The 22,864-nt window shown below is 45.5% G+C and overlaps 1 protein-coding gene across 1 annotated transcript in view; it reads right to left on the bottom strand.

Annotated features, from left to right (window-relative positions):
- TENM4 (teneurin transmembrane protein 4) overlaps positions 1-22,864 on the bottom strand; it is a 710,670-nt gene that overhangs the window by 44,140 nt on the left and 643,666 nt on the right. Inside the window, exons 20-24 of the mRNA XM_081282209.1 lie at positions 20,015-20,276; positions 17,149-17,416; positions 14,606-14,749; positions 12,173-12,422; positions 2,161-2,393 (exon numbers count right to left, since the gene is read on the bottom strand). Coding sequence (XP_081138335.1) covers positions 2,161-2,393; positions 12,173-12,422; positions 14,606-14,749; positions 17,149-17,416; positions 20,015-20,276 — 1,157 coding nt within the window. The remainder of the gene's footprint in view (positions 1-2,160; positions 2,394-12,172; positions 12,423-14,605; positions 14,750-17,148; positions 17,417-20,014; positions 20,277-22,864) is intronic.

Below are 22,864 nucleotides of genomic sequence, written 5' to 3'. Positions count from 1 at the left end.
GAGGAATGGCCCCTGGAGCACTGGTGTGGCTTCCATGCCCCCTGAGGCTGGGCAATCAGAGAGGGTTTCACACAGAGGACCAGGCCGCCTCGAGGCTGGGAGCCTTTCCTGGGCCCTGCCTAGAATGCAAATCAATTTCATTCTTTTTAAGTACCAAGACAGGAGTTTTCTTGTCTTCCTGGCTCTGTCCTGTCTTTCTCTTCCATCTGCCAGGACTGATGAGCGTTTCATGAACAATTGGGTTTCTTGTTTACAAAGTTGGCTGCACAGGCTAATCGAAGTGATCTGTCCCCTGATTAATGACTTCATTTCCCCCTCTTTTTGTTGTGCTAAATAGATGGACATCTTTTCTCCTCCCTACTGCAAAGTGTCTGCATATTGTGGCACTCTCTGTCATTTTTATCTGGGTTAATTGCAGGCTTTTGGGCAATTGCGCTGCCACTCCATCTGTGTGAAGGGGAGGGAGTGCGAGTGTGCAGGGCCGCTGAGGGACACCTGCGCAGAACAGAAATCTCAAGAACAAACTTTGAATTCTCAGAGAGCAGAGTGTCGTAGCAGAGGGAGGCCGATGGATCATTAGGCTAACCTCTCCTGGACTATCGGGGAAACTGAGGTCCAGAAGAGGAGGTCCCAGAGTCAGTGAGTAGCAGAGAGGAACCGTAAGGCAGGGTCCTCAAGAGCAAGGTCGGTGCTCACTCCCCTCCTCACTGCTTATTCATACAGCAAATCATAATTAAGAGGGAAATTAACTATTGATGACACAATATTTACCCCACAGTTACCACGAGCACTCCAGCCATGTGGTAGAGATAATATGCTATGAGGGTATACCATGGGAGGTGACATAATGCATTGTAATACAATATAACAATAGTTATAGGAGTCACCATTTATGCAATGTTTACTATGTGCCCGATGCTGCTGTGCTAAGCATTTATATTTCTGATGATATTTAATCTGTACTATATATATATATATTTATATATCTGTACTATATATATGTGTACTATATACTATATGTATATATTTAATATGTACTGTAGTATATCTTCATTACATAAATGAGGAAAATGAGGTTCAGAGAGATTAGGCAACTTGCCCAAAGTCACACAGCTACTAGATGACAAAACCTAGATTTGGATGCATGATTTCATGAGTCTACTGCTTTGATTTGAACCCTGGCCTTCTAATATAATCATTCATGATGTTTTTACAGAATACCATGTGAAATACATTGATTTTGGCCCTTAGACCATTCCTAGGAAGTCTACACAGATGGTATCGTTACCCCCACTCTATTGATGAGGACCCTGCAGCTGAGACACGGAGTCACTGGCCGTGGGGCTGGCACCACAGACAACCCTCCACTGCAGGACGTCTGTATGATGATGGCTTCCCTTCTAAAAAGACTCCCAGGGTCCACGCTCTCTCCCAGCTCTGATCCCCCATGCACAGTTCTTCCTCCATCTCAGGGAACACTTCTCGCTCTCTCCCACATCAGAGTGCTTCACAGCCAAGTCTTATTTATTCTGTTACAAAGAACTTATCTATGCAACCTCAGAGCTCTACACACTCAGTACATACTTGTTCAAAAAGTGAATGACAAATACTGAAACTGAGCATTTAGAAGTTTAGCTTTTGGAAGGATTCCAAATTGAAACCTACAGTTAATCGCCCCATAGCTCATGAACATATGCCAAGATGACATACTAGTGCTTTTGGTAATAATAACATGAGAGAGCATGCGTATCCAATAGCATGATAAATACATGATGGGACATCCACTTGGAGGAATACTATATAGCCATTAAAAATAAGGACACATAAGACTCTTTAATGACGTGGAAAGAGCTCCTACTACATCATTTAGGGAGAAAAAGCAGGGTACAAAAATAGTTTGTTTAATGTGACCTCATCTTGTTTACTTGATTTTGGTGAATATTATATACATACAAACATTTAGAAAAAAGGTAAAGAGAACAGATAAGAAATATTAACTGGGAATATTTATGGTAGGTAGAATTATCACAATCCTAACTTTCCTCTGTATATTTATTGATATTTTCCAAGAATTTTTTGCAATGATAAACATGTAGGTCTCCTGGAAATGGAAGTGCCCCAATAAACATTACTGAGAGTGATTTCAATGCAAGGCCTTACCCCTGGGATTGGTGAGTGTGGCTTCTGTGGCCTTCCCTCCGTCCCCACAGCGAGAGTCATCAAAGGGGAGGCACTGGTCCCCAGTCCCTGCCACCACCTCGGAGTTCTTGACAAGGTCCTTCACCACCATGGTGGACTTGATCTTGAAGACCCGCCGGCTGTTGGTGTCAGAAAGGAAGACGGCCCCACTCATGGGGTCTGTGGTCAGGTAGTATTTATGCGCTGGGCTGTGACTGCAAAACAAAGACACGGCCAGTGGTGAGCACTTTCCTCTCTGTCAGGTAGCTTGAGATGTGTCCCTGGCCTTTTTGAATCCAAGCCAAAAAATAGTCTTGGGTGGATGATGTCTCTGCTTCGGGTGATGGTTACTCAAGTTTTCAATCTCAGGGGTTGGCCTAACTATCCATCCCACCCAGCTACTAATGCAGAAACCTCTTGCTGATAAGTGCCTATATCAGGTGCTAATACGTATTTTCTTAAAAAGGCTATCAGTGAGGCTTGCCAGAGGTGGCCTGTTAAGTCAAACTAGAAATATGAAGGTCCGTGACTTTAAAAAGCAATCCCAGAGTTCAAAGAGTAGCCCTCTCCATAGGATTTTTACGGCAGCTCTCACTCTCATCTTGGGAGGGTCAGGGGAGACCCTGGTGGACCTGACTCCTGGTCGGTGTCCACACTGTCTCCTCTCTCAGGAGCCCTGCAGTCTCCCTCCTGCAGCCACATACAAATGAGTTGCAGGATTAGTTTGTAAATCTGCAGCAAAACTCAAGGAAAAAGAAACAGAACAGGAGCAGCGCTAATGAGGTCATGTTTCTAGAAATCAGTCTCAAAGACTAGGCTCAGGTACAAAGGAAAGAAAAATTAGGACTGTGTAGAAGCCCTGAGACCCAGCACTGTGCTAGCCACAGGGTGGGGAAATGCACGGGCTTTGAAATCAAATCAGTCTGGGTTTTAAGTCTAGCTTTATGATGTCCAGCTTCTGAAGCTTAGGCAGGTTGCCTGGCCCTTTGAGCCTTGTTTGCTTCAACTGTTCAATGGGAAATGCTATAGCCACCTTGCTGGTGTGTTGGGAAATACCTGAAATCACAAATGCCATGTCGTTTGCACTTGCATTGTTAAGTATTGAGCACCCAGGAGGTGCTCAGAATCATAATTGTTATTTTAATTACTAGTGACTATGTCTGTTTTTGCATTAGAGATGACTACCAGATAGGTGGCACCTGTTAAGCCAGCCTGAATTTTGTTATTCCATGGTACTGATAACCAATTTCTTTCAAGTCTAGGGCACAATAAAGTTTGAACTCTCTACTCCTGGGAAGCTAATTTACAATTCCTGGTCATTCACCTGGCCCTCAAAATGCATCTCAATATTGGTGTCCTCTTCTCAGTCTCTGGAGCATTTTCTGATTAAAAAGAATCTTTCTCAGTTCAGATGGGATGGCCTGGCTTTGGCCATGTTCAGTGCACATACTGAGAGGGGCCACTGCACACCCTTCAAGATGCAGCGAGAGAATCAGAAAGGTTGAATAAGGGCTACGGTACTTTATCAGGCATGTAGGTTTTAGGTCCTTTCAAAAAACAAAATTTTACTTTACAGAATGGTGTTTTTTGAATTACATACAACGATTGGGGCACAGTAGTATTTTGGAGTGTAGGTCAATGAGGGTCTTAGCTGGACCTGACTGCTCATGATAAACATCCCTTACTTTGGGTGGTGTCCTTGGGGACTGGCTACTTCTAACAGAGCCAGGCATCCAGATCCAGGGCTATTCTCCCTTTGTTTTCTCCCTGAATTTGTCTAACACGACATGACTTTCTCCAGTGATCCTTCCTCTGAATCCCTAACCCAGCTGTCCTATCACCTCCTTCTAAAACCAGGGCCAGGCTTCTCTGGCTGTAGCCTGGGTCTTCTTCAGGCCATGCCTCCTGATCTAGCCCAAATACCAACATGTTATTTCCACATTTTCCCTTCCAGGATCCTTCTGTCTCACAGAGGAAGTCCAGAAGCACCCCAGGCCCTTCCTGCTGGGCTGCTCCATCTCCCTGCTCTCCCTCACACATGCCCTATACCCCACATGCCTCAGGCCTCTTTGTTCCTGTTGTTCCTGCTCTGTCCCCTTCTCTTTTCTACTCATTCTTCAGGTGTCAGCTCCAGATGGTACCTTTTCTTGCAAACTTTCCCCAACCTCTTTTCTCTGTGCACTGAGATCCATGCTGGTCTGCATCTAGATTACACAACACTTAATGTAATGGTCATGGCTATTTATTTATGGGTCCTCTCCCAGACCCAGCCTTTAGTACTTACATTAGAGACTAGATTTTGTTCATTTCTGTATTTCCAATGTTCAGCTTGGTGCCTTCTAGCTCATCACAGATGCTGCTTGATTTAATGGATGGTATCTCCACTTTCAGCTTATTTAGGTAGTATTTGCATTCAAATTACTTAGCTTTTCTTTTACTTCTCATTTGGGGGCAGTGGTAACAGCACAGGTGTCCTATTTATCTTGAAATGTCCCCTGTGACTTACTCTATACTGGAGCACAGATTTAATCTTCCCCGATGACACTGATTCTGGCTAAATAAAGTGCAGTGACCTTAGATCCTGCCCTGCAATGCCGGAGCAGCCTGATCTTCCAGCATGCCTGTTGACAGCTCGGAGTCAGGCTGATTATTTCATTTCTTTGTGCATCACTCGGGATAAACTGGTGCTATCTACCTTGGCAGAAGATGGACCCCAGGGGAATCTGGTGGGGGCCCTGTCCACTTAGATTAGCCCCTTGAGTTTCCAGCTCATGTCTCCAGCTCATGTCTCACTGCCCCAGAGAAATGTCACTTGTGTAGATTTCTCATGTGGGTGACTTCCAGGAGATGATGGCACTGGCAGGATTATCTCAGAGTCTGTAAGAGCTGTGGCCACCTCTTTTGTGGTTTGGTGGTTAGTTAAGCATTAGTTGGGAACTTAGAAAGTATAGGTTTTAATTGGGGCAAGTCCCCCAACTAGGTCAAGTTGTAGGTCCCTCAGATGTCAAATGATGAAGTCCCTGCTCCATTTTGCTCACAGGTTTGTCACCAGGATTAAGTGAAATTATTAATAGTCCTTTCAAGCTTGTTGTGCTCTTTGAACTTCTCGGAGTCATTTCTTCCTCATGCTACCTAGCACAGGGAGCAACCCCTGGGTCCATGATGCCCACTTGGACTTTGTCCCTGTGTCTGTGATGTCTACCTGGACTTCCACCAGGCGGCAGGACAGAGCCACAGACATGATACCCATGGATACCAATGTACCTGACACCACCAATGGATTCTGACTCTGTCTCAGACATTGTGCTACTACTTGACCTGCATGACCTCATTTTCTCATAATTATTGTGAAAGGTAGGTACTTTTTTCCCCCTTATTTCAGAAAACTGAGGTTAGAAGAGGTGAAGTGACTTGACCAGGACCACAAACTGCTAAGGGAATTTCAATCCAGCTCTGCTTGACTCCAAAGTCTGTGTTCTTTCTGCTTCCTCACGCTGTTGCCCAGGGACTACAAAGCTCCACAGCCCTCATTCACCTCATTCTCGCCCATATCCAGAGACTCAGCCCTTGCACCACCTCATCTGAAATACCATTCCTGGACCCCCACTTCTTCCCAATCGTGAAGGGGCCATTCCTCTGTATCTCCAGAGCCTCAGCAGATTACACTTTTAGTTATCTGTAGTGCCTTAAGGCACTTCTGCTCAGTTGTTTGCCTTCTCAGTAAAATCTTAAACTCTTTCTGGGCAGAGATTGACTTTAAGTTCCCTGTGCTTCTCATTTGGCTGATGTGGAGTGAATGCTCTGGAAAGTTGTGCTGAGTTCATGAGAGAATGAATGAATGAATATCTGCCTCCCTGGCTTAAGGGTATGTAGGAAACACTCACTGCTGATGATCTTAGATTGATGGTTCTAAATAAAGCTTAAAGAAAAAGCCTTGCCTATAGTGACTAAAGGGCTGGCCATCTACCTTTGAGATCTTTCCAGGTGACCACAAGGCACAGGCAGACTTGGGAACCGTGGCTTTTGAGAAGTGCTTTTCAAACTTCAATGTGCATATGAATTTCATGGAGATTTTGCTAAAATGTGGATTGTAGTTTAGTGATTCTGGAGTGTAGAACTTGAGAGTCTGCATTTCTGATCAGTTCTCAAAGCACACTGGTGTTGGTTGCCTGTACTTTTGAGTAGCAAGGCCTTGGAACATTCCATAAATCACAAATGGTTTCAGGGCACGTGATGGAAGATGGCCTGGTTCTGTGGACAGAGAGCATTTCCTGAACAGGGACCATGTATGATCCATTCTTATTCCCAGTATCCTGAGCAAGGTTGGCACAGAATCATATCATAGACCTACTTTCAAAGTTTGCTGCAGGAGTCTCTAAGGACACACATTCTTTCCTAGTTCCTCAAACATAACCTTGGCCCCTCTGGAAGTGACCTAAAATTGTAGAGGTCTTTAGGGTACCACTCTTGAAGTTAATGAGCTGAAGTTAGATCTCACTCTACCATCTTTCTGGAAGCTGCAGGAAAGTTCCTAGCAGGAGGTAAGAACTCAGGAGTGTCTTGTGACAAAAAGTAATCTATTCCCAGCTTATAAGTGAGAATTCTCTTTTTGTCTCAGAGTGAGGTCTGCATCATATACAGGAGCGCCCTTCAACCATATCAGGTGGCAAGTTGGCAGGACCTGTTGCATGGGTTCTCATAACTAGTGGGAAGGGCTTGAGTATTGAAGCCACACAGATAAATACAGTTCCACTACCCACTTGATGAAGTGACCTTGGGAAAAAGCATGTTGCTACTTTGAGCCTCAGTTTTTTCATCTGAGAAAATAAAAACTTCAAAGGATTATTTTGAGGATATAAATTGCATGAAGGATGTAAATTTCTGTGCATAGTTCCAGATACATTAGAGAGAGAGAGAGAGAGAGAGAGAGAGAGAGAGAGAGAGAGAGAGAGAGAGAGAGAGAGAGAGAATGCTCAATGAATGGCTGGTCACCTTGGCAAAGCCTCCAGAATACTTATGTTGGTGCATAATGGAAAAGCTAAGTATGGAGATGCAATATTGTCCTGCACAACCTATTTCTGGGCACTTAAAGGTTCTGTTGAGTTAATACATGCAGCTAGGTTTGAGGGAGACTTGAGTTCAAGTGTATTTCTAACAAGAGGCTTTGAGCATTCCTCAGGGACCTAGGGAAGAGATCTGAAAAGAGGCAAGGATGCTTGTTCCCTAAAGGGGTCCAAAGAGGAAGATGTCTAAAGGATTATGGGTCTTTGTCCTGGACATGCCGAGCCTGGGGGCTGGCACTGAGGCCAAAGAGCCAAAGGCATAGATAAGCCTGTCCTGGGGAGTGCACACACGTATGCATAGCTGACGTCACGACCCCTGTGCAGCCAAATGCTATTACTGAGAGCAGCTGAGGCAGCTACTGGAGGACAAATTTCTAGAGGACAAAATTCTAGAATTTAATCTATCTCAATATTTACTGAGGGGTACACTGAGGTCCAGAGAGCAGAAGGGATTTGCCAATCTTCAGGTATCACCATTTCTATCTCCTGATAGGCTTTGGAAAACTGGAACACACAAAGTGGTTCCCTTTCCCTTCCACTTTGGCTCACTTTAGAAATAGTTTTTAGCACCTGAGAAAAACAATAAATTGGGAGAGGGAAAGAACCCAGTTTTGAATATCAAAAGGTCACTGAAGATTAGAAACAAAAGAGACTCCAACCACTGCTCTTTGAATTTATAGAGGATGAGACTGGAAATCAGAAAGGCTGGGTGATCAGCCCAAGGCCATATGGCCCCCAATTTCCTAGCTTGTCACCTGTGTCTCAGTTGTTCTCCAGCCAGCTTCCACCATGGACTGATGCTTCAGTGTGAAATGCTATGTTTTAATCCAGGATCTTTATGGGAAATGTACTTTTGTTCTGCAAAACTGAAGTTGAGAGCAATGTGTAATTCAGTATCCTCTATACAAATCTCATGGAATAGCTCAGATTTCAGTGTGAGGAAAGACATTTCTCCTCCGAGATGTGAACATATTTTCTGTTTCTGATAATGCAAATCCTGAATGTAGTTCTATGTTTTCCTATTTATTTGCTCTGCTGCCATGAAATCAAGTCTACTCTGAGGTACAATCATAGACGTCTTTCTTCTTTTTGACTTTGGTCCCCATTTCCCTGTTTAATTTTAAGACATGTGTCTTTGGGTGTAAGAGGACTCAATTCCTTTTTGGGAAAGATGGAGGCATCACAATCATCACCATATAATATGATATCATTGTGTCATCATAATATCATCATTTAATTATAAGTTATATTAGTAATACTAACAATGTATGTATCTTGTTATTGTTATCATCATTACTGCTATTATGACCATTTCTTGAGTACCTCCTTATGCTTGAAAATGTTCTATACTTTGTAAACATCCTTTGTGACTCTTTTTTTCTTGTGTGTGTGGTTCTGGGGATTGAACCCAGGACCTTATGCATGCAAGGCAAGCACCCAACCAACTGAGATGTACTCCCATCCCCCATCCTTTGTGACTCTTACACCAACACTTTGAGGGGGATTTTAAATAACCTCAATTTAGAAATGAGAATTTTAAGAAATGAGGTAATTCTTTCAAGACCACCCAGTTGGGGATCTTCAGTTTTCTCCTCTGTACATTGGATGTACTCACAGGGATCTACCTCATAGATGGTTTGGGGACAAAATGCTACTCTTTCAGCTACACAGTGAATGCTCTATACATGTTAATTATTATTATTTTAAAAGAATACACACAATTATTATATAAAATATCTACTTGTATAGAAATGGATCTAATAATTATTGGACTAGGGTCTGTCTGGCTCTGTTCATCATCTCAAAGACTTTCTTTTATCCCAACTTAGCACCACCCATGCACCATGTTGAACTGAGCTACATGTGGATAGCTCAGCACCACCTCTGTGGCTGTCTGAACCAGAGCTCTATCTGCTTGTGGTTAGTTTTCAAGTCACCCTAACGTGTGCAGGGCAGGGGACTCTGTTAGGGGGTAGACGAAGGCCACAATGACAGGTATCACTTTGCTTTGTGTCTGGCTAGACTCACTCCTGCTGGCTGCTCTGCCACTCCGAGTCTATGACAAGCCTATTCTGTGACAAAGTTCCTATCTGGGAATTGTCCTCTGAAGGCATTCCCTGTGGCCTGCTCAATCCTTGCTAGATCACACCAGTGGAGTGATCACAGGGATGATCCAAAAGCCATGGTACCTGGAATGTCCATAGAAGTGTAAATTTCAGATTCTTCACCTGATCAATGTGTTTTCAGAATTTTCCATCATGACCATCAGTCACTTGGCACAGTCTGAGTGATATCCTCATTTATGCTGAGAATTAAGCAGACTGTGGCATTCAAATTACTATGTCATGGTTTAAATTCTTTCCCCTGTTGCTTCTATCTGTCATGTCCTCAGACTATAGGATAACCACCTCACTTTGCCATGGATTCAAAGAGTTCAGGGTCTTGCCACCCACCGCCACCATTATTAATGACTTCCTCTTATTGCCAATGATTATCCCGATCCGTTCCAATCACACAGGATTCCTTTGCCATTGAGCCATCTGAAATTGACATGTGTAGCTTACCATACAACATGCAACAAGGCAGGGGAGAGACAGGGAATTCTCCACTGGTTGGCTTACCTATGTCTGAAATCTTTATTTCTGACAGAAGACAGGAGAGCAGGGAATAGAAGAAAGAATGAGGTGTTAGCAGCAGGGTTAGAAGCATTATTAGCGGCCTGAAAACTTGACAGCAATGCTACTGTACAATACTGTAATAACTAAAGACTTAGCAGCTATGACACTGATATATTTTATATTGGATATTACTTGTCAGTGAGTTCACTTACAAGCAGCTACATTTCACAGAGGAGGCACGGTTCTACCTCACCCCCACTGCTGACTCCGGAAAGAGGACTAGCATGACACATTCTGCTGCCTTAACTAGCTAAGACACAGACTGGAACAGTCACTTCCTTTCCCTGTATAGACGCGTTCCCAGTGATACACAGGCTCGCTGCTCTGTCTCTACATCCTCACTTCCCTACAAAGAGTTATCAAAATGTGGGAAACCTACTCACAACAGGAAACAGAATTGGAGATATGCTATATTTAGAAGGGAGGGCATGGCATAGAGAAATAGGCCTGGGGGAAATGATTGGAGGAAAATATATCAAGGCGATAATATAGGGCTGGGGATGTGGCTCAAGCGGTAGCGCGCTCGCCTGGCATGCGTGCGGCCCGGGTTCGATCCTTAGCACCACATACAAACAAAGATGTTGTGTCCACTGAAAACTAAAAAATAAATATTAAAATTCTCTCTCTCTCCCTCTCTCTCTCTTTAAAAAAAAAAAAGACGATGATATAATGATTAACTTAGTTTTCTTTCCAAACTACATTTACTCCTCCCTACCCTACTTACTCACTGTCTCACATGATCCTCACAACAGTGGTGGGAAGGAGGCAGGGAGATGATATTGTTTATTTAAAATATGTAAAAGTGGAGGCCCAAGGAGGTTAAGTGTTTGGTCCAAAGTCGTACAGCTTCTCTGCCAAGGTGAGGCGACCCCCTGGTCCTTGGCTCTCTCCATTATAGTACATATATGCAGCTGAGTAAATCAATACATTCAGGGGTTTCTTCTGTCTTGACAGATATCTATGCCAGTCAACCTCATAATGGAAGAAAGGCAGAGAATACTCTATTGGAGGCCTACTTCTCATCAGCCTGATGTATGATTTTCTATGGGCCTGCACATATGAGCTTCCATCTTTTGTCTCTGTGTGTGGGGGCAGATGCTAACACTTCTCTTAGTGCCAGGAGGCTGTCAGGGAGCCAGCAGGCTTTGCCCTCCGTCTCACACATGTGCTGTAGAATGAGATTCTTTCAAGCAGAGAATATTTATAAGGCATTAAGACAAAGTAGTCCTCATTGGGTTGGATGACAATTCTTTGGTGAGGCAGAACTGGGTAATGGCCTTCTGGATTTGGGTCTGCCATTCTAGAAGCTGGACCTTGGACAGGCACTTTAAATTCCCTGGGCCTCCTCTTTCCCACTTATCAAAGGGTAATAATAATAAAAACTTCACAGAACTATTACACGTGGCAAACAGTAGGAGCCCAACTTTCCCCTACCTGCATTGGAGAAAGGCTTTCAAGTTCAAGGGCCTGTCCTGCTCATGTAGACCCCTGCCCAGGAGACAGATGGGTCCCCTTCCTTAAAACAGTTGTGGAGGAACTTAGTGTCATTTCTCCTGTAGGGTGGGTGGGACTCCTCCGTTTCTAAAGCACAGCTTCTCCATAGCCCCAGATCCCACAGTGCTTTGGTTCTAAAGAGAACTGGCTCAGGAAACAGAGAAACAATGCAAAACACGGAGGCCTCCCTGAGCTGTAGCTGTGCTGTGCACCAACCCTCATGGAAGGAGGGGAAAAGGGTGGCCCAGCTGGTTCTGCGGCACCTGAGGAGCAGAAAGGCCCTGCTTGGGTTAGGCCTGGGGGCCTTATTTCAGTACTGGTCAATCAAAGGGAATTGCTGCGAACTCTGATGAGTGCTAAGTACATAGAGCCAAACTTGGGCACGTGGCCATAGGGGCCTCCCCGGCATATGCCATCCATCCCTAGATTTTATAAAAGAGACTTGTGTGAGTAATTTTAATCAGTTTATTACTAGGGAGCAAAAAGGTTCAATGGCTCCCAGGAGTCTAATTCTTGACTGCCAGCAGCCTTCCATGTCACCTGGATGCCAAGGACATCTCCCTGTTCCCAGGGTGGTTTGTCTTCATAGTGCACCAAGGGAGGCAGCACCTGGTTGATCTGGAGAGTGAAAAGTCAGATTCTGACAGACATGGATGGCACTGTCTGTCCCAGTTCTCTGGATCAGTGGATAATGTGGCTGGACTCTAGGATGGCAAGGGGATGTTATCAGGAACTTAGAGAAGGCACCGCCTTACATACCTCAGCTCCAGGATGTTGGTGACATTTCCAGAGGGGAAGATCCTACGGATGTAGTTGAAGTCACCCACATAGAGGCTTCCATCAGAGCCACAGGTGAGGGCCACGGGGGCCAGGAGCTTGTTGCCATCTGCAAGGCCATTGCAGCTGGGGCAGGAGATGCTTCTCCGGCGCCCATTGCCCATGATGCTGCCAATGACTGGTGGCTGCTGAGACACAAACTGGTTTTCCCCATTCCCTTTGTGCAGGATTCCTGGGACAAGAAGAGAAGAACAGAATCATCTGGGAGCAGGAGGTAGGTCCTTCTTCCTATGGTCAGCCACAATCACCTGATTTTGCAAGGTCCCCAGTCTCTGTCAAGCACTTCCCAACTCATCTCTCAAGGCTGTGCCTCACCCACAGTGAAACCCAGAAGGACTGAGCAGGCCACACTGTTTCACTGATTTAATTGTCATCATAACCCATATGAAGGCACTGATAAGATCGCTATTGTAGTAGAGGGAATATAGCAGGCAGCTCACTCAAGGCCACACAGATGAGAAGTGGAGGAGCCCTAGAGTTCAGCTCCTGATTGTTCAGCTACCCTGACTCGTAAATGGGCTGCACATGGCTCCTGCGCCCTGATCACACCTCTGTGACAGTGTAGATTCTAATTGCTAGGTGTCTTTCTCCCTTTCTATCAGTACCATTTCAAGTGTGGACAGTATGTCTTTTTTCCCCTTCTGTAGCCCCAGGGCCAAGCACAAAATCTGACATGGAGTAGACACTGATACTTATTTATAGAGATGAATGAGGTGCTCACAGTCTCCTCTCACCAACATGAAGTCAGGAGACTGGAGTTTGTGCCTGGTTCTGCTCCTAACGGGCTGGTCCCAGATCTTGCACAGTCTCCACACTTTAACTGCCCTGCAGCTCAATGGGGAGATTGACCTCAGTGACTGGGAAGCTTCCACCCAACTTATGTTGTTTTCATTCCAGATCATTCTTCCCCCACCTGCTTATTGTCACAGCTTCCAAACTGGCTGCCTCTTGCCTTCCAGCCTGCAGTCTGAGAGGGTTTTGGCTTTTATGGGTCACAGGAATCTTCTCTCAAGCTGCCACTTGTTAGCTTTGCCAAAGCTATCAAATGGATTGCTTCAATTTTTGATGTCGTCTAATGAATTACTTTTCCACTTTAAAGTTGGTGCTTTTTTTTAGGTTTCAGGAAATCCTTTCCCGAAAGGTGAACTGGAAAGGTGAGGATCGAACCCAGTGCCTCACATATGCTAGGCGAGTGCTCTACCTCTGAGCCACAACCCCAGTCCTATTTTGGCTTTTCTTTGTTCTTTATTTTTATGTGGTGCTGAGGATTGAACCCAGTGCCTCACATATGCTAGGTGAGACCTCTACCACTGAGCCCTATTTTGGCTTTTCTGACCCATGTGGCCAAGGCTAATTTTAATCACCACTCACAGATCAGCTAATGAATTCCTGCCTCAGCTTTGTGGGCTCCATTTACCTGTTTCTGTGCCAACACCACACAGTTTTAGATGTTACAGTTTTCTAGTTTAACTTAATATCTGGTAAACTCATTTTCTGTGTTCTTATTTTAAAGATTGCCTTAGCTATTTATAAACCTTCATTTCATTATAAACTTTATAATTAGTTTGTCAACTTCCCCTTAAAACATGCTGTGGTTTTGACAGGCATGCACTGTACTTTTCGCAGAAGGTACGTGACATGGTTACCAGGTTTAGTTGTCCTATCCTGAAAGAGTCGGATTGAGTTATTATTGGAAGTACAGATGTGATCATGGCACTTGCCTGCTTGAAACCTCTCAGAGGCTTGACATTTGCCTCTGGATGAAGTCCAAAGTCCTAATCTACCCTGGGCTCCAGCTGCTCAGCCCCCAGCTTTGGCTTTGGGTACTCTTTCCTTCATCTCATTCTCTGCTCAAATCACAGTGGACCTTCTTCTCTCCAATTACTCTTCTTGGAGGCTTCAGCTCTTCCACAGGTACTATGCCCTCTGCTGGAATGTTCACCTTTTTGAGACCCAGAGTTATCTTGCAGACCTCTGAGACTCAGGCCAGGGATCTTCTCCCCAGGGATGCCCTGAATCACCGAGTGCTGTGTTCTTCCTGTGCTTCCATGGTGTCCTGCACCTCCCACTGTGATGGCGTGGCCAGTGCACAGCAATGCAATTACCTGATGAGTATTTGTCTCTGACCATGTAAAGTCTTGAAGCCTCTTATTTCTGTATCCCTGGTGCTTAGTTAGCACAGTGACAGGCTGACAGCAGGTACCCAAGCAATATTTGCTGACTGAGCTTTCTGTTGAACTGACTGCACAGGAACCCATGTAATTCAAAGTGTGTATTTTTTGTTTGGAGGGCCCAGGGGATAGGAGGCAAGGTGACAACCTGGCCTGGCTCAAGGAATTCTATTATTCCACTCACCACTTTGGATGTTGAGGGCATGATGTTTATCCAGGCTCCATCCTCCAAGCTTGGATGCATCAATTTCATAGCCCTGCAGCACTGCTGTTCTTTTTTCCCATAGGATCAGATCTGGGCAGGATTCGTACTCATAACCCACAGAAACTGTAGGGACCAAAAAAAGCAAAATGCATGGGTAAGCAAAGTCCCCTTTTTGGTCTTTAGATCTATAGGCAAGGCCGTCTGCTTGTCTTTTGCAGAAGAAGGAGGAGGAGGAGGAAGAGGAAGAGGAGGAGGGGGAGGAGGAGGAGGAGGAAGAGGCAACGATGACAAAAAGGATCATGTTTCTAACCTGGGAAACAGAACTATGTGAAATACTGACACAATACTGACATAGTGATGCTAAGTCTTAAAAACCTTTTTTCCTTTTTTGATGAACAGTTGTACACGACTGGGAAAAGTTAAACAAATGTACTGAATACTGTCAAAGGACCATGGTGAATCAGTTCCAGGGAAGTTATCTTCAATATGGAAAATACTTTATGCACAAATATCTTCACTGCAGCATTATTTATAATGTTGGAAATTTGAATTAATCTAAAGGTCTGAAAGAGGAGATGGACTGAGCAAACCTAAGCATGTCCAATCCAGGAATATTACACAGCCCATGGAAACTATGCCTGTGAGACATGTGATGATGTGGGGACACTCGTGGAGTAATGCTCGCTTAAAAAGACTGGTCATCTTCAGTAATCTATGTGTGCTAACAAAATAAAGCTACACATGATAAAGAAAGCAAATTCAAATATTAACAAGTAGTTGTATTTGTTTATGGGATCACCCATGACTTTTTCTACCTTTGTCTATTTCCCAAATTTTTACAGGGAAGAAATCTGGACTTGTTTGTAATGAATACAAGGAAAATAAGCTCAGTTGGGGAACTTTGGAAGCCAAAAGTTGCTTCAAGCTTTCCAAACTTGCAAATGCTTTGGCTTAACTTTTGTTTCATAAATCCAGGCCCCTCAGTAGGTACTTGGGATGAAGGCTAAGTACAGCAGGCTCCTTGAGTCTGGGTGTGTAAAGGCCCTGTCACTGACCTTAGGAAGGAAACTAGCAGAGACTGAAATGCCATTTCTTCCAAGTGTCTTTCTGAGTAGGCACTATTTTCCAGCGGGCAATTTTCTACCTTATGTTTATGACAGGAATTAACAACTGGGCAGCCCCTTACAGTTTCTTATATGTACCATAAAGATGGCTGACCAACTATGGTAATGGGGAATAGGCTGGCCATGTCCCTGTCACCTCTTCCCTATGACCCTGAGTCACAGTACCTCCTACTGGTCACCTGTGACCTCAGAAAAGTGAGCCCAGGCCTGAAATTTCACTGTGCAGACCCTTCTTTTTAAATTGACTGGTGAGCACTAAATATGATCATTTCAACTGAAAGGTGTTTTTTTTTTTTTTTCTGAAAAGACAATAGATGTGGCTTGATCTACAAAAGGGATTGCGAAGAGTGAAAGATGCCATGTTTGCTCCCAGTGTTCCTTTGTGGGACAGGTAGGGATGCAAACTGTAGTGAAGACCTGGAATAAATCTAGTTCTGCTCATTACCAGCTGTGGCTCCTTGGGAAGTCACCTTACTTCTCTGGTTTCAGCCTCCTCATACAGGATTCCTGACTTGGGGAGGCAGTTGAAAGGATTCACTGAGATGCTAATGCACAGGGGAGCATCTTGCCGGGAGCCAGTTCTCAGGACAGTCTCTTATGTACTTCATGCTCCTGCCTTCCCTTCCGTCCTCCCTCCTTCCTACCCTCCCTTTCTTCCTTTCTAAACACAACATGGCTTCTCTGTTTCCTTATCCTGCCTTGGCTAGGCAAAGGAAATGAGACTGCAGTATGGTTCAAGGTGAGAAGTTACTCCCTAAGTGCTTGGAGGATCAGCCCTGAGAGTTAGGACTGCTAATGACCCGCTCTGAGCCCTTTCTGGGACCCTACACTGTCCCAGAAGCTGGAAGAAGTATAGCCTGCCCCTGGAAGCCCAAGCTCTCAGTGGGGCTGCTAGGTAAGGCCAGATCCAGCTTCTGTTTTATATTGAGAAACAGACAGCAATAATAATGACAGAAAAACAACTTCTCTGATTGGGAATAAAGTCATGAGGCCCAAAATGCATTTTTGATGAAGGGACTATCTTAGTTCCTGTGCCTCAAAAAAGTGGAAGCAGCCCAGTTTCTTGGCTTCCCTTCTTTAAGGGTTAGGTTGAGGCAGGATGGCTGTGGGGTAGCCAGGCAAAGCCCACAGGCTGGGCATCTGTGGCACATGGCATCTTTTAGCTCATCACAGTGCTTTTTGAGGGCTGTTTGGGTTTTGTAGCCATTTTTAATGTGGGATTTCCCACATTTAGGTCTTTCAATATATTCTTCAATGTCATGGATGGTCACTGAGAGGCCTTAAAGGGCAATTAAGACTTTTTTTGATCTGAGAAGAAGAAGGGAGGAAAAAATAGTCAAGAAGGTGACAAGAGTTGCTCTGGGGGGAGGCGGGGGTGTTCTGCAGCAGGCGGCTTACCGAAGGCTTCTGAGAGCCCAAGCACCTTCTGGTTGTAGACGTCTGTCTTGTCCCACATGAAATAGTAGGACAGGTCGGGAGCTGCAGCAAACCACTTCCTGAAGAGGCGGCCCTCCACCGCCACCATGAGGTGGACCTTCATGAGGTTAAAGGGGATGGTGGGGTGGGTGAGGCTGATCCTCAGGACAGATTTGTAGCCCGGGGTGCGGCTGCTCAGGTAGCTCAGCCTCATCTTGCAACCAGAGATGGCGATTTCCTCTTGCAGAGCCTAGAAAGCAAGATAGACCACAGTTAGGGACGGTCACTGGATCATTCAAGGGAAGGAGGACGGCCATGGCCCATGGATTCTGGTGTTCAAGAGGCAGAGGATGAAACAGAGGGGGAGAAGATGGGCAAGGGGAGGAGGAGGAAGAAAAGAGAAGAGGGGAGAATGGAAGGTGAGGAGCGCAGGAGGAGAAAGGGGGAAAGAAGGAAGAGAAAGGAGAAAAGGAATTGAGGGAGGAGAAAGGAAACCTGAAGGCTGGTCTCTGGGGCCAGCTCTTATGTGGCATATCCCTTCATGAGCCACCACACCTCGATGAGCTTTGGGTCCTCTTCTGTAACATGGATGGCAACACGGCATCCCATAATTGAGAGAAACACACAAGATAATGTTTAGGAGACCCCTGGCAGCAGACTGCCTCTCACGAGCTGTGTCATCCTAAAAGACTCATGGACGCTCTGTAGCCCAGTTTCCTCCCTAGATTAGCACAGGGCTGAGCAAGGTCATGGATACGAAGTGGCAAGCACCTCAATGTTAGGTGGGAAATGGTGCAGCTGGTGTTAGCAGAGCTGAAGGTGGGGGATCCTAAGAAGAGAGATCTTCCTCTCAGACTAATGTGGACAGCTGCTTGAGCAAGAAGGAAAGCTTCTCAAAATTTTCTTAAAATGAGATCTGTTTCAAATGGTGTTACTTTCTAGGAAAGTACATGGAGACTATGTGAGGCTGACCAAACAAATGACCAGGCAGAGTTGAGAGCTGAGGGTACAGCTTGGCAAGGATCAATGCTCAGGCCTCTGCTTACCCCCAGAGAGGCTGGATTGGCAGCATGGGGTCTCAGTACATATGGGATCCCCACAACACTCCCGTGACAGAAGAATGGAGTGTTGGGGAAGGCAGTGCTTTTTCTGCTGGGTGCTGTGGGCCCAGCTCAAGGTGGAAGAGTCAATGGATGCCAGATAATCAGGTATGTGGCCAAAGTGGAAGACTTTTGTTAGCTTGTGGGCTCTCTCTCATTAAAACATTGAACACTGAATCAATCAAGGCTTGTCCCATTCAAGGGACAATGAGTATTTTACCTTGTGTGCACAGACAAGCTGGACCTTTTTCTGTCCATCCCATAGACAGGTGGGAACATTTGTCCCAACCCTGCTCTCTGGGACACAGGGAATTCTAGGGGTTGGCCTTAACCCATGACAGTCTTCCGAAGTCATAGCTTGTAAGGCAAAGCAGGTGGTACACCTTGGTGAAGCATAGGCAGGAGCCAGAGCTATCCCCACGCTCTCATACACAACACCCTTCCTGAGTGTACCCTTTACATTTTGCACCTGCCAGCACTTGCAAAGGCTAACCAATGACTGGACTGGCAAAACCCAGGAGTTTGTTTTCATGTTTTTCGTGAGTCTGACAATAAGCAAGGTTTGTGCCCCAACTGGCCCTGTAGGCAGCTGGCTCAGAGAGCAGTGTAAAGAGGGTGCGACCTTGAACCTCATTTGTTCCAAAGTCCCTGCTCTTGGGAAAAATGTCTAGCCGGAGCAGAGCCAGGGTTGAGTAACAAATTAGTTCTCTCCACTGACAACCATTTCATAGGAAAGGTCAGCCTGGTCATTGAGACAGGAGACAGGTGTTGAATCTCTGAAAAGGAGTGAGCTTGCAACCTGTGTGTGCAATGAGACTTTTGCAATGGTTGTATTTCCTTCTTGTGGGCCGGCATTGGAAGCCACTCAACAGGATAAGTACAGAGAGATGTGTTTGCTCAGCCAGGCGTGAAATACACACATAAATGTATAAACTCTCTGCTCTGCCAGCACCAGGGCCATCCATTAACATGCACAGCACCAGAGTACTCATTAAGCAGGCCAGGAGACCAGGGCTTCTCCTGGACTTCTGGTTGATACATCTCCCCTTCCTCAGGCCTTTCTTTCTGCCCCTGGAAACCAGCCTGGGGATGGTAGAGGACATTCAACTCAGGGGTTCTTTGTCAAGCCCTGAATCCATATTGATTTCTATCAGATTAAAATGCATTTTTCCCAATTACTTTCTTCTAATGATAATTAAGTAAAACACTTGCGTGTGTATAGATTTGAGCCAAAGCAATCCTTAATTGGCGTGAAGGCAGCGTGTGTTAAGTAATCTTAATAATAATAATAGCTAAAATTTATTGAGCACTTACTAGGTGTCAGACGTGCTAAGTACCTCATATACATTCTTCTCATTTAATCTTTATTATAATGCTTGCTATTTGGGATCCCGTGGCTTATTCCTCGTGGTTCAACCTATTATTATAAATACTCTCAACAGAAATACTGAGAGAGGGGGGGATATCCTGCAGGCTCTGGTAAAGGAAAGCAGACTGAGTTGGATGACAGGGGAAAGGGAGAGGGAATTCATTGTAGCCAGAGCCAGGGAGGTTGCAGGTGCTCATGTGCTTTCAGTGTGTAGGAAAGGTGGCCCGTATGTCCTGCCACCATGCCTGCCAGGGAGTTTGGCAGCTGGATTCAGCAAGATGGGCTGAGAGGGTCTGACCCAGACTCCAGAGGGGTACTGTCTTTCTTTCCATCGTCTCTGAGATCTCCTAAATGATATGCAGCCAGGAAGGCCGGGTACCTGAATTTCTGGCACAATGGGGCCTTTCTCCGCACAGGAGCTGGCAAAGGACGTCAACGGGGATGGAGACACAACGGGGTTGGGGCGGGCGAAGTTGCTCAGGTCACAGCTGGGAATCTCATTCTCTTCATGCCGCATGATGATGGTTTCCATGACAAAGAAGCGATCCCACGGCAGCCAAAGGGTGTGCTCCTGTGTGATGAAAGGCGCCCGCTCAAACCGCAGGATGATGGAGACACCACCGTTTGTGACCAAGTCAAAGCTGTGTGGAGGGAAGGAGGGTGGAGGAGAGGAGGGGGGAGCAGGAAAACCAGGAGGATGGGGAGGAGAAAGAGACAGGAGAAGAAATCACACAAAGGCTCTGAGCACTCAGTGAGGAGACTTAACACCTAAAGACTTGTCTGCAGCCACAGTGGTGACAGTGACTCCAGAGGCCTTTGTGGTTGCTGTGTTGTCAAGTGACTCACCATAGAAAATTTACCGGAGGCGGATTAGCTACTATTAAAAGAGCCAGTCTTCAGGGCACAGGATATTAACAAATCTGCTGCTGTGGTGCTCCTGGCACATTGGCCTTTTACCTGGGTCAGGGCTGAAGCCCCGTAAAAAGTCAGCAGAACAAGCTCTGACTCAGTTGTTGGGAACCCTAAGCCTCTTCCTGGTTCTGACATGAACTACTGTGCAGCCTCAAGTAAGTCATTTAGCTTCTCTGATCCTCAATTTTCTCATGGTAAAATGCAAAGGTTCAAGTGGATTATTCTTAAGTCACTCAGATTCTGTGACTCTGAGTGACTCTGTGACTCTACAGCAATTTTGGCTCTGATTACGATAGAGTATTCAACAAAGGCCTTTTCAATTCCAAAATAGCTGACAACAAAATTAGAATCACAGCATTTTATAACTAACAGGGGGCCAGAAGACTGAGTGGCACTGTCAGTTGAGATGAGATCAGCATGACACGGCTCTGAGAGCTGGTAGCCCAGCCTGTACACAGCTCCTGTGGATGGTAGGTAGGTCTAAGCAGCACCTGCCTTCCTAGTTCTTGTTCCCTTCTCTCTTGGTAGTTGCAATTCAACCTGGATTCACCTGTGCAGTTGGTTTGAGAGACCCAGTGCCAGATCTCACCTTTAGTCTGATAAACCCACTTTATGGGATTGGGCCTGTTGCTCTAGCTTGCTCTCCCTTCCCCTAGAAGCTACAAGGGTTTTATGCTCGATTGCCCTGATCTAGCGCCCAATCCTGCTCTTGGTACGTGGCACTCCCAGATTCACATCCCTAGGTTCCAAAGATGTCTATCCTATCATCTATCTATCCTCTGCAGGAACTTTCCACCCATTTTCCCTGCTTCTCACTCAGCTCTTTCTATGCCACACTTGGGAAGAAGAAGTCAGGTGCCACCTCCTTCAATAAGTAATGCAGAGAAACACCAGGGAAAGAACTCATTTTGGACCAAGAGTTCAGGTGGTGGGTCTCCATGGTTTTGGGAAAATACCCAGAGAGTGACTTTTCTGTCACAGAACTAAATAGCATCTGTGCTTTGACAGAACATTTTAAACTATCAAACAGAATTTTGGCCAGCATCAAAAGCTCTCTTCATGAGAGTCTGAGCATGGGGAGAAAGAAAAGACAAACATGAGAAGGCACATTCTTAAGACTATGAGCAGGCTGTGACAGCTGGCTCGCCAGCCGCTGAGTGCAATGGGCTGGGGCCAGGCTCACTTGTTGGTGGGAAAACCTTATTATGGTTAAGAATGTGACTCTGACCCCAAAGAGAAGGCCTGCTGGTTCTCAGACAAAGCCCAGACAGCTCAGGGCTGCCTGAGCATTGCTACACACTCTGTGGGTGAGTTATGCTCCCTTTCCAAGCCTCTATTTCCTCATCTGTAAAATGAAGCTGATGACCATAATCACTTGGCAGCATTATTAATTTGAGAGATGAGTGATAGATGGGAAAAGAACAGGGCCCCACACATTTCCTGGGTGTTATGCTCTGTATAATCCCATTCTTCAATTCAATGAGCCTGAGCTGTTCCTCCTGTCTGCGATTCTTTCAGTTTTTCTTCATGACTCCTATTTTCCATTTCTTTAATGATCTCTTTGGCTAACTTCTCTGCTACTGTTTTGTTTATGAGTTCCTGTTAAATCCTGAAATCTGGTCTATTAGCATGTGTGCAGGGGTGGGGAACTTCTGCAGGTGTCATGGTGCCTGTCTGGAAAGTGGGGATCACAGCAAATCAGTCCCCAGGGTTACAGTGCACTTGTATATACTCTTATCTCCAGACTGTATCTCTGGCCTTATGGTTTCTCCAAGGGTATGAGAGTTAAGAGAGAAGGTGGGTCAAGGAAGCGAGGAGAGAAACAGGCAAGATGCAACCTGCTCACATGTAACAAATGAAGTCTCAGACATTATGGGGACAGTGTCTGCATGACGACTTCCTCATACAGTATGCAATGTCTACAACGGGAAGTAAATTTAAGCCCCACAATGCATTGGTAGGAACTGCTCAGAAACACAGTCTCTAAGTGGCAGTTATACTGGTCACTATCCCATAACATAGGAAGCGGATACAGGGACTATCCCTCTGGGGCCTCCATACCTTTAAAGGGCAGCCCAAAGGTGCCAGAGAGTGAGTTTTCCCCAAGGGCCACCATGTTTATGCCAGACCCTGTATGTTTTTTGGACCTACCCTAGGCAATCCTAGCAGGGTGCAAGGACTGATGATTTGTCACCCCATGAGTGACTGACAATTTCATGGCAAAAAAGAACAGTCCTCCAGGGCTCCTTTTTGATGACTGTTTCCCAGCAGGTAATCATGTAGTGAGAACACCTGTTGCCTAGGAGGCTCACATGAG

Source organism: Spermophilus citellus (genome assembly GCF_964194105.1).
Source record: "Spermophilus citellus genome assembly, chromosome: 2".
NCBI lineage: Eukaryota > Metazoa > Chordata > Mammalia > Rodentia > Sciuridae > Spermophilus > Spermophilus citellus.
The sequence above is the reverse complement of the archived record's forward strand: the minus strand, read 5'-3'. Positions and strand labels throughout refer to the sequence as shown.